The 12,188-nt window shown below is 40.1% G+C and overlaps 1 protein-coding gene and 1 long non-coding RNA gene across 4 annotated transcripts; one reads left to right on the forward strand and one right to left on the reverse strand.

Annotated features, from left to right (window-relative positions):
- Window positions 1-1,579: 1,579 nt before the first annotated feature.
- LOC135093606 (uncharacterized) lies at window positions 1,580-4,745 on the forward strand. Its single transcript, XR_010263431.1, has 3 exons — window positions 1,580-2,496; window positions 3,088-3,232; window positions 4,013-4,745. It is a non-coding gene; the product is annotated as an uncharacterized LOC135093606 (long non-coding RNA).
- Window positions 3,641-11,196, reverse strand: LOC135093600 (uncharacterized). 3 transcript variants are annotated; one of them, XM_063993002.1, is made up of 8 exons: window positions 11,004-11,196; window positions 9,897-10,039; window positions 9,383-9,562; window positions 7,194-7,324; window positions 6,420-6,565; window positions 5,889-6,086; window positions 5,592-5,726; window positions 3,641-5,388 (listed from the first exon to the last, which is right to left on the reverse strand). In XM_063993002.1, the coding sequence occupies exons 2-8, from the start codon at window positions 9,996-9,998 to the stop codon at window positions 5,198-5,200; spliced, it is 1,083 nt and encodes a 360-aa protein (XP_063849072.1). In that variant the 5' UTR covers window positions 9,999-10,039; window positions 11,004-11,196; the 3' UTR covers window positions 3,641-5,197. The 3 variants fall into 3 exon arrangements, with proteins under 3 accessions (XP_063849072.1, XP_063849073.1, XP_063849074.1); XM_063993003.1 differs by having other exon boundaries at window positions 10,998-11,196; XM_063993004.1 differs by lacking the exon at window positions 11,004-11,196 and adding an exon at window positions 10,683-10,825.
- Window positions 11,197-12,188: the final 992 nt, after the last annotated feature.

Here is a 12,188-nt window from a genome sequence, read left to right on the forward strand (position 1 = left end):
TGTTTTTATTTCTGATTTGGGATAATTAACATCCGTCATTATTATTATATCAATACTGATGACTAATAACAACTGTTATTTATACTAACTTGATCTGTTCGTTGAAGTATATTTTTAATCAGATATATGGAAATTAACGTCATATTACGTTAATTTATGCAGGTAAGGACGCTCAATTCAGGTATAGGTTAATTAATAAGTCATCATTATAAACTTCAATTACTCGCTCAAGAAGTGTTAACTTAAGGCTTACAACAGTCACTATCAGGTCAGAGTAGGTTGATCTATGCACCGGGAGGACCGTATGTCCTTCCATGATTCCAGTGAACTGTTACCATTGCACACACGCTTACAGGCACCACCAGTCATGTTGCAACTATATCACACACACACACACACACACACACACACACACACCTAACCTAACCTAAGGAAGACAGTTTTCCAGTCAGAGCAATAGGTAAGTGAAATACATTACTAAAGGAAGTGATTCTCTGTGCACAGATGCGTAAATCTAAAGAAAAATAATTTGGTCCTAAAAGAAAGAGAACGCAAAGGAAGCTGCAGTTAAGAAACCTGCACGTGACAGCTCCTATAAAATGCCTATGCTGTTTACACTCACAAAAAAAAAAAAAAAAAAAAAATCTAGTCGGTGTCTGCGTCCGTGCGCCATTCAACACTGGGCCCAGGTCGCATGGGAGTGGAGCAGTGTTAACATCTGACCTGGCAGCTTTTCGTGCGTGCAAGTTACTGTTACATGTATTTCCATATCATCAAACCACCTATTACTGCACGAAAACTCGTTTATGGTTGCCTTGTGTCGAGGAATAAAAACATAAGAAACAATTAGTATTATTGGGCTTAGAGAATTGTGTACTGATGGGTCAGGAGATTCAACGTTGTGAAGTTTCACAATGTTTTGGTGCATCACCAAGTCATCGTGACCACCTATACTTATTGAAATCAGAGAAATTTTCCTTATAATCAAGAATAGAAAATGGGAAGAAGTATTCATATATATAATATGATTGATTAATATTGGTTTTCACGGTTATTTGGATTTATATTATTAAAAATTATTATTTCCTATTATATATAACCAGTTTTAAAATTTACGACTGACGGCGAGTATATAAAATGATTGACTCCAACGTGAATGCGCCACGTCATGACTGCTGACGTGTGAAGCAATGAATCAATGAAGCATGTCCGCCAGTACTCGGTTCCACCAGCTTCAAGAATGCCACACAGTTTGGATCTGGCTTTCTACCGCTCTCCGCCGGTCCACCTTTATAAGAGTCCTTCGCCATGTTCGTCAATCCTGTGTCAGGGAGGAACACATTGGTGCCCGGATCCGGGAAACATGGGAGGTGTTCATATTTAGCTGGCGATAACGAACGAGGGGTTGGTAAAGTTTCGGTGTGCGGTTCGCGGACCACTTGTGCTGGCAAGGCACTAAGAAACTTCTTGTCTCGCCATGTTACGAGGGTGCAGCTGGAGGACGATGTTAAAGATTTTGACAGGCGTCTGGCTGCCATGGACGACGTGCAAGGAACACTGAAACTTCAAGTAAGTGATTCAAGTTTGTTAGGTGATGACAGTGGAGCAGCAGGCAGTTTTCGTCCTAGTGTGAGCTGCTACCGGAGTGGAGGCTGCTCAGAAGTTATGGGAATTACATCAGGCTGAGCAGACGCAGCGACGGTCGTTGAGAAAATTAATGCTGGTTAGTTGATCAGTCTGTCAAGCATGATGAGTGAAAATTTAGAGGGCAAAAACTAGTAAGGCCTGAAAGTCTATGACGCATAATTCACCCAAACCAAAGTTCCCATGAAACAAACATGCAGTGTTTGGCCGACAGTTAAGGTCAAAGTGTACGTGACTACACTGCAGTGATTCTCAAACTGCGCCGCGGCGCAGAAGTGCGCTGCGTAATTTTCATGGATAAGGTATACAGTACACTGACTGTAGAGTTGGTGCGTCGTCAAAGCCCAAGTTATATAATTAGTGTGCCACTGAGCAATAACGTTTTGAGAACCTCTGGACTAAAGGAACGGTATTGATTCAGGCTTTGATGTCATGTCAGACAACTTTGTAGAGAAAGTAAATAGATGTCTTCTGAGCACATTTCCTACTCTGCTTTTTGGAAGGATTAATAATCTAGTTTCGGTAAATTTATAGTTTAAGCCAATGTCCCCAATCTCTACCCACGGCGTTATTATTGATTTCCGACAAGTAGTGTAATCATTAGAAATGATGTGAATAGTGAGAAGAACAAAATGAGGTAGGTTATTACCACGTAGTGTGTAATGGCTTAAACTATAATAAAACCCTAGTTTCACTCGAGTAACATTTATGAATTAATGGACTGCAAAGATTGTGTGGATTATTTGCTTGCGGCAGAAGATCCAGTAATAGTCAGCGCCACTGATATTAGCACGCTTCATTGTGTGAGGCTCATGAGCAAGAGGACATCATTAAAGAAGTGCAGCAGTCGAGGTAATCAACTCACATTCTACGTTTTACCTTCCTCGTTCATCACCCTGTTGTTTGGGAGGTGGAAAAGTAAGGCCTGTGTTTGATGCTTCTGTAATCTATAATGGTGTTTATTCAAATGGTTGTCTTGAATCAGGACCCTCTCTCAACCTACCGCTTGTGGAAGTTCTTTTGAGCTTCAGAAGATGGAAAGTTGCATTAACAGGTGGCACGACTAAGAATTTCCTTCATATTAATGTTCGGAAGGAGGAATGGTACTGAGATTTATTTGGAGCTGTCACATGAATTCCCTCGACTTATCATTTTTTCAAGGTATCTGTCCTTATCTCAGAAGGAAGAGTAGCTCCTAGTAAGATAATTTCATTCCTTAGATTAGAATACTGAGTCTGTGCCAGACTCAGTATTTGTTAAAACTGTCCTTTCCCTTAATGATGAAAACATCAACTGCTAGATGGATTCTCAAATTTTCACCTTGAATAAAGGGAGAACTGAGTAGATGGAAGACCTTCATGGCAGAGTTAGTGGAATTCAGGAGTGTGCCCCAGCTCAGTGGCACCACAGTCCTGGGAGGGATAATCCTGCAGATCTTTCCAGAGGTGTATTTGCTGAAGACTTCTTATCCTGAACTACGTGACATAATGGTAGCATGGTCATCAGATGCTGCAGGCCCACTGCTGGATGAGGCTCCCCTACTCTCCCAGAACTGAGTCAGCTCTGCTCCACCATTCACTATAACAGAGTAGGTAGACTATGCAGGGGCCACATTACCTTCATGCACTCTTTACTGTTACGCTCCATTCACCTCCATCACACACAATTGTTCTTGCTTGCTTCACAATCACTGCTCTCATTCAGTGCTCTTTTCACACAGTTCATCCACTCCATGTGTGACCTTCCTCTTAACCTTTCACCATGCACATCTCACCTCTCTATTCTCATTACTAGTTTCGTGTCCTCGTTCTCTCCACGTGCCCAGACCATCTCAACACACCCTGATCTGCCCAATCAGCCAACTCTCTCAAGTTGAGAAACACCAGCTCTTCTTACTTTCTCATTTCTTATTCTACTCCTTCATGTTACTCCTCACACACTCTCTCAAAAGTAATTTTTTTTTGCCTTTAATTTTGCAAGCAAATGAGAAAAACAGTAAATAAATCTAGATATATTTCAATGCACTTAAGTACATATATGAATACAAATTTTATATAGTAGAATCTGATATGCATTTTCAGCACCTAATAACAAAATACTTTATCTGTAAAATACATTTCATCTTGTATTTATAACAAAAATCAAATCATAACCTCAGACAGTATGAGCAGTAACCTTCATGACTACGTAAGGCAACAAAGGCACATTCTGCATCACTTAAAAAAAAAGCTATAAAATCAAAGCCCAGCTATAAAATCGAAGCCCAGCAACTGAGCCAAAACTTATATTTGATGAAGTAGGTTCCACAAATTCAATATACATTTACTTACAGAAATTAAGTAAATAACATACTGTTGTTTCTTTGCAGGAAACTTCTATCAAGTAACATTGCAAAGCAAAGGATAAGGCACTACTAATCACCAAGAGAGGAACACGCAGGCACAAAGAGAGAGAGAGAGAGAGAGAGAGAGAGAGAGAGAGAGAGAGCTTTGTCTAAATGTGTGGCAAATAATTTATTTCCTTTCAGTGTGTTGGCACAGAGGCCTTGCCATTCATTGTCGAGGGTCTGGAATAAAAACGTAATGTAAAAACTAAAAGGAAAAACATACCAATGAAGCTGTGTAAAGAGGACATGCTGACACAGTGCTCAGACAAGGAGGCAAAGTGCAGGGACTCTATAATTGTAGTTTGGTACTGTTACCAGAGTCTTGCTGAAAAAGATATGGGTATAATTGTAGTTTGGTACTGTTACCAGAGTCTTACTGAAAAAGATATGGGTAACAGTTCCAAACTTTCAATAAGACTGGTAACAGTACCAAATTAGAATTATAGAGTCCCTGCACTTTGCCTCCTTGTCTGAGCACTGTGTCAGCATGTCCTCTTTACACAGCTTCATTGGTATATTTTTCCTTTTAGTTTTTACATTACCTTTTTATTCCAGACCCTTGACAATGAAAGGCAAGGCCTCTGTGCCAACACACTGAAAGGAAATAGTTTGCTGCTGCACTTGCTGTGTTATTTATCCTGAATGTTGTAGACAACAAATCCGTAAAAAACATCACACTGTTTAAAAGAAATAAAGTGAAAAATTCCTCGCACAATGAACTTTTTGATCCTTGAAGTGTTCTTCACCCCACAGTGCAGGAAGGATGAGTCACTTCTCTCACTCATCTGACTTGTGTAATCTCGTGTTTCATTCAAAAATACGTATGCAATACCTACATTGTAGTACAATCCAAATAAAAGCAATATACAGTAGTTTTGACATAGATATATACTATATACAAATTTATAAAAAATTATTTGTAAATTTGTGAACTTGAAATAATACACATTGCAACCCTGTATTCTAATATTTTTAGAACTTGTGTTGTTTGAATTATGTGAAAGTCACACATTTGTGCTGACTTCATAAACTTCCCTTGTGTAAATCAAGAACCTACTGTATATTTCATTCCCCAGAAGGAACATAAATATTGCTGCCTAAATTCATAACACTATGAAAGACCAATTCTTTGTTTTGATAATACTTGCCCCAACCCTAGCAAAATGATTAGCACAGGTACATGGCAAGGTATTGTGGGTCAAGGGTCATCATGACATCTGCTATTGCTCTGGCAATACCATGACAGTCCTCATCAGTCTTGTGCCACATGAGGTCTGAGTTGAGATCTGGGAATCCCTCCAGCGAACCATCACGAAGCTGTGACTCAGCGAGAGACAGCAACTGTGTTATTCCCTGCCCTGAAATAGACACAAATGACTCATGAAGACAAAAATGACTCATGAATACAAGTGTGGCTGCTATAAACTATTCTTTCTCTCCAATGAACATGGTAAAAAAAAGAACAGCACATTTGGTCACCAACTGGTCCTGAAACTTCCTCCTCAAACATTGGGAAACTGACACAAAGAAAAGGTTGGTCAGATGAGGATGGCAAACTTACAAGGTTTGAGGGCACTGAAGTGCTCACTTCTGGCCATGAGCAGCCTCTTTAAGTGGGCTACTTTGAAGCCGAACCTTTTCTTCCAGTTGTGTCCTGTCAGGATAATCTTGGCCAAAACTGCAATATCCCGCAAGGCTGTGGAAAATACATAATTTCATATAATTTCCTCAAACAGAGTAGGCATGAGATGAGTTTCCTGTCAGAGAGCATGCTGCACACTTTTTTCCTGTCTTTGTTCCTTTATAATGGGACAAATGCCACATCTTGTAGCCTTTGTAGTCTGCCACCATGACTCACCCTTGTTCTTAAGGAAAAACTCTCTCTCCAGCAAAGCATAGCAGGTGGTGACAGTGTAGGGAGTGGTGCCAGCAGGTCCAAACAGAGAGAACATGATGCTTGATTCTCCAGAAGCCTCCAGAGCACTGATGGTCTTCTGCAGGTCAAGTCCAAGTTCCTTCTGGGGCTTCACTCCTTTCACTTTGGTCCACTTGTCACCTGTCAGGCAATACATCATGATGACAAATTTATCAGTGGTGCCCCACCAGTGAGGAAATGCTTCACCAACACTCGCATCACCACTGAGGCTGATGAAAGACATGGCTTCCTCATCTTTAACAGAGCCACTTCAACTTTAGTCCTTGTAGTATCACATAAAATTGATACACATCAATATTAGACTGTGATCAGATGAGAGATACAAATGGTCATAACAAAAAAAGCTTGAGTACAGAAGGATATGAGAGAGAGAGAGAGAGAGAGAGAGAGAGAGAGAGAGAGAGAGAGAGAGAGAGAGAATAACATGAAACAGTAAGCTGGCATTGCAATGACCTCTGATCTGTGGAATGATGTCAACAATGAAGTTCTCCTTGCCACCATCCTGCCTCAGGTGAGCACGCACTGCCTGCTTCCATACCTCCAGCTTGCTGACATGTAAGGAGCTGCCCACCCTCTCCCCTTTCAGGGCTGACTGAAGGCTGCATCATGTCACAGAAGGATAAGGAAGTTAGATGCAAGTTTCCTTTATATAGGTCATTCCATTCATACTCTTAGGGGGTGGAGAGAGAGAGAGAGAGAGAGAGAGAGAGAGAGAGAGAGAGAGAGAGAGAGAGAGAGGGAGAGGGAGAGGAGAGGAGAGGAGAGGAGAGGAGAGGAGAGAGGAGAGGAAAAAGGAGAGAGGAGAGGAGAGGAAAAAGGAAAGAGAGGAGAGGAGAGGACAAAGGAAAGAAGACGAGAGAAGAGAGGAGAGGAGAGGAGAGGACAAATAAAAAAAGAGGAGAGGAGAGGACAAAGGAAAAAAGAGAAGAGAGGAGAGGAGAGGACAAAGGAAAGAAGAGGAGAAGAGAGGAGAGGAGGGGAAAGTAGCAGAGAGAGAGAGAGAGAGAGAGAGAGAGAGAGAGAGAGAGAGAGAGAGAGAGAGAGAGAGAGAGAGAGAGAGAGAGAGAGAGAGAGAGAGAGAGAGAGAGAGAGAGAGAGAGAGAGAGAGAGAGAGAGAGAGAACTAAAAATGTATTATCCTACCAATATTTTAAAGCTATCAAGATCCATGCACTCATCAGGTTCAGTGTTGGTCCACAGCCACACTACAAGACCCTGCAAGCCTCACCAGCCATTGATGAAGGTCCTCAGTGCCAAGGCTTTGAGGTGCTTCGTGTTCCCCACATACTGGGGTCTCTTGCCGTTGAACATGCGCTTGTTCCACACCAGGTAATGCCTCCCATGGGACTCATACACTGACTGAGAAAGATGGAAAAATTAGACACCTCCATCACCACACTCTTACCTGCTGCTAATGACACTAACCCACTTGTTCCTGTATTTAAATGACCCTTGACTCAGTAATCAGGTTGTTAATGATGAGTTAAAAGATGAGACAAATTTAAGGATGGGGATGATAGGTGGGGATAGATAGCTATATTTCATGCAGGGACTGCCATGTATAGGCCTGATGCAGCTTACCTTACTTAATGTTCTTACAAATAGATAAATTTAGTAAAGAAAAATAAAACTACAGGCACTAAAATGTTTCAAATATTTAAATAGAGATGAGAGTATGGTGGGAATACTTTAAACACTTTAAACACTTTATTATAGCCTAGGTTTATACATTTCATTATTGGATAGGTATACATTATTGGCCAGCCTATGTATAAGCTTGATGCTTTTCAGGCAAATGAAAAATTTAAAAGTACATTACTTAAAGTAAACACAATAGACAACTTAAAATCGAAAAATCTATCATGAAGATAAATAAAAACATAATATGATAAGGTTTATACAGAATAAATATATCTATATTGTTATAAAGTTGAGTATGAAGATGGATGGGATGACACATAGGGTTAGGTGATATAAATTGATACATATATGAGACTGAAATCATATAGATGTGTTTAAAAATAAAGTACAGGAAAGATGATAAAGTTTTGTAGGGTTAGTTTTGTAAGATCAGGGGGGAAGTAATATAAGGTATGAGAGTGGGAAGTGACTGATTAGTATGCATCCAGAAAATGACTCTTTAGTTTGCTTTTGAATTTGTGAATAGAGTGGACATTTTTGTATTGCGAGGGTAGAGAATTCCATATTGAGGGGCCTAGGTAGGAAGTCGAGCGGCAGAAGATACTAAGGCGATGGGTAGGTAGACAAAGGCATTGTCTTTGTCGTGTTGTGTATTCATGTGGTGGAAGAGAGACATTAATTTGTTTTTTGTACATAGATGTTGCAATGGAAAGTTTTGTTATGTCTTCGAGTTTTAGAATGTTCATGCCTTTAAAGAGTGGAGCTGTGTGTTCAAGATAGGAACTTTTTGTGATAATCTGTATTATTTTTTTATGAATGAGGTTTATGCAATTTAGGTGTGTAGCTTGAGTGTTAGCCCATATTGGATTACAATATTGTAGGTGTGGGTATATGTGGGCATAGTACATTGTTCTAAGGATCTCGGTAAGCATAAAATCCCTTATTTTATAGAGCATGGCAGTACAACGTGACAGTTTCTGGGAAATGTTAATTGTGTGAAATTTAAATGTAAGGTTTTCATCATAGGTTACTCCTAAGAATTTAAGTTTACTAGTTCTAGCTATTTGACTGTTTCTTATTATTAATTCTGGCAAGTTATTATCATTCTTGTTGGAGAATAGCATGAAGTAGGTTTTATCGCTGTTTATGGTAAGTCGGTTACTCAAACACCAGTCATTTAATTTGTTAAGGTCTGCATTAGCAGAGTGGAATAAGGTATCATTAGTATGGCCAGTGAAATAGAGGGTCATGTCATCAGCAAAAAGAATGGTATCTGCATGGTCAAATGTTTGAACAACATCGTTGATATATATAAGGAACAGCATGGGTCCCAGGACACTTCCTTGTGGGAATATCAATAGAACTAGAGAGTGAGGACAATAGTAACTAGTGAAAGATGAGATGGGAAGAAGCAGAGGGAAATATAAGGAGGTATGTGAGATTGAGAGAAGCTAGAGTGACAGCTGGGGAAGGATTAGGAGTAATGGTTATTAAGGTCTTGAAGAATATAGTGACCACAATAGCTGCTGAAATGGCAGGGTATAGACAACTATTGGGTAGGAGTGAGGGAAGTACGTGTTGGGCAAGTGAAATAGACAAGGCTGTAAGAGGGAAGAGAACATGTGACAAGATGTTCCAGAAAGATGTGCTAGAGAAAATTCAAATAAAGAAAGTAGTCTTAGTATTAAAACGTGAAGGAAATAATACGAGAAAGTAAGAAGAGAGTAGACAAAACAATTAATGATCAAACAAATATATGAAGTAGCCAAAGTTTACCGTGAAGTACTCTGGAGTGTATGGCGGGCCAAGGACTAGCAGAAGGTCTTTATCATCCTTACTGGACATGGCAAGCTTCTCTGCAGCACTGCCCACCAGTTTGTACTCCGCCGAGGAGAGAAATGGTGCTGAGGCAATGTTAAGTTTCTTCTTCAGAAGTTCTATCATTTCTGTTGCCACCTGTGCATGTTAAGAAAGCTTTATGTTATGTAATTATTCTTCCATTAAAATGTTCCATTATTCATAAGATTATATTCATCTCATACACAATTGAGAATAAATGGACATCAAAACATATACAGAAGAAACCAGCAAACAAGGTGGAAGCTGCAGAATACAAATAAGAACCAAGAATGTATAGATTTTTACAATACACTGAAAACACAGGTGCTAATTCTTCTGGATGGGATTCAGACAATAGTATCTATAGTGACTGAAAGTACACACACACACAGACAGATTACAATGGAGACAAAACAAACATTATTCATCATGATAAATCTTTAAGCCTCACCCAGTTTTCAGCCTCAGTTTTCTGCTGCTGCTTGTATATCGTCTCCAGCACGTAGGACACCCCAGACGGATCCCCCGCCCTCTGAGTTGTGGCATCCACCATTGTCACACCAGCACAGCCTCGGCAGCCACACACTGGAAGTTCTTTGTGTGGAAAAGAAAGTCAAATTATTTAAGGGGTAATGGCCAATCAGGAGTCAGACTGATACTTTTACCAACATCATTTCAGCAAGCAGAAGTCTAAGTGTGTCAACCTAACTTTGAGGGTTGAGACCCCCTTTTGGGTTAGAGGGGGTTGAGGGGAGCATAACTCCTTGTTAAGTTAGGTCATTTTAAGTTAGATTAGGTTAGGGGAAGTCAAGGGGGTGTAACCCATTAGGTTAGGCTAGGTGGGGGGATTGAAGGAAATGCAGCATCCACATTAGTTTAGAGAGTTCAGTGAGGTCAAGTGGGAAGCAGCCCCTGTTAGGTTTGGTTAAGTTAGGGACCCCATATTTCAGTCATATTTGCTCTTCCAGCCTAAAAATTTCAGAAATAGAATGGCTTTTTCCGTCATCTGAAAACCACTGCTTTCCTATCAGGTTCCAGTTTGTTGTAGCTTGTGAGGGACGACAACAGAATATATAAGATGCTATTCGTAAGATTTATCCTTAATTCCTTCCCTCAGCGCCACATGATCCTAAAGCACAAACCACCATAACACACGAATAACAAACAATAACTCAATCATACGTACAGAAAAAAGTTAATTAGGTCAAATCAATAACACTGCGTAAGCATTACTCACAGTCACTGCAGCATATCACATGACACCCACACGACACACCATACTACACTCTAACACCGATCAAGTAACAAGTGATGGCGACAACAGACTGGCTGGCAACAAGACACTATGATGGCAATGGTCATGTTATTCCTCTCACTACACTCAACCCACATAACCGCAACACACAGCACACACTAACACACGTACATCTTTAGCAATAACTCATTCACATGTACACTACACGTTAAATAAATCTAATTCAATAACTTCACAAGCAATACTTCCCTCCCAAAAGATAAACACACCTTCCTCTGAACACACACTCAAACACACCTTTACCTGTGGATGTCTGGTGCTGGAGGCTGCTATAGGTATGTGCGGAGTCCCAGTACACTAGTTGGCCGCTTAATCTTCACTGACAACACCCAGGAAAAAGTGATAGAAAGTTTATCCATACAGGACTGCGACGAGTACCCAACTCCGCTCTCACTGACACGCCTCCAACTGCTGGCCTCTCCCTCCTGACTCCCCTCTTCACCCTCTCCCTCTCCCTTCCACCCTCAGCCTCTGACGCAGAAAGAGATAGACGCATAAGAATTAACTGTAAGCCTAGAAAAAAAATATATATATATACTATGTACAATTTATTTTAACATGCAAATGTACGAATATAAAATGGTATTAAAGAATTAAAAGTAGGTTAGAAATTGCGCAGTTATAAAAGGTTTCCTTGGAGCATTACAACAACAACAATACATCGATCAATATAAAATCATAGGCACCTGGAAACAAAATTAAGAACCAGTGAAATGTAAATAAGCCAATGCTGTGCACGTCGTGGCACAGTGGGACCGCGCGCGAGGGACCTAGGGCGAGGGGTCGTCACTCTTAAGGCGCATGGGTTCCAATCCTGCCCGCGATCCGTGGGTAGGAAGGGCATACATTCGGGTTAACACTTCCCAAATGCCAAATCAGTCCTTCGTCAGGAAGCACCATCCTAGTATTGCTGATGGACGAGGGAAACCGGACGTAAAAAAAAAAAAAAAAAAAAAAAAAAAAAAAAAAAAAAAGCGAGCAGTTAGAAATGCTGATTTCATGTCCATTCCATATTATATAACAAGATAAAAGAATGACTTCACATGAGTGGTAGACTAAAAGCCCATATAGGGTTAAAAAGAAGTATGTATAATAGGTTATACGCACGAGGAGAGAACTTAAGGGTTAAATATGAGTTACAAGTTAACGAAGATCCTTTTTTTTTTTCTCTCTTTTTAAGCATACAGAACGAAAACAGATAATTAATATTTTTATTTTGGACATGTAGGTAGTTAATTCTGTGGAAGGGATGAGTAGAATTCTATTTCGTAAGTTTTCATTCAGGAAAAACACGCATCAAATAAAAAAAAACAACTTGCAATGTTTTCATAACCATGGAGATAGTGGAACGGGAAATAAATAGGCTAAAAATACTTCAGTCATCAGGTTCAGACGAAATGTACCTCAAAGTACTAAAAGAATGAAAAA

The sequence above is a fragment of the Scylla paramamosain genome, chromosome 43, assembly GCF_035594125.1.
Source record: "Scylla paramamosain isolate STU-SP2022 chromosome 43, ASM3559412v1, whole genome shotgun sequence".
Classification (NCBI taxonomy): domain Eukaryota; kingdom Metazoa; phylum Arthropoda; class Malacostraca; order Decapoda; family Portunidae; genus Scylla; species Scylla paramamosain.

Bases quoted from the DNA above. Each gene is read 5' to 3' on its own strand.
- LOC135093600 (XM_063993002.1), bottom strand. From the start codon at position 9,998: ATGGTGGATGCCACAACTCAGAGGGCGGGGGATCCGTCTGGGGTGTCC. The intron at 5,727-5,888 runs GTGAGTCATGGT...TATTTTCCACAG, and splicing joins GTTTTTCCTTAAGAACAAGG to CCTTGCGGGATATTGCAGTT. The intron at 5,389-5,591 runs GTAAGTTTGCCA...TGTCTATTTCAG, and splicing joins CTTCAGTGCCCTCAAACCTT to GGCAGGGAATAACACAGTTG.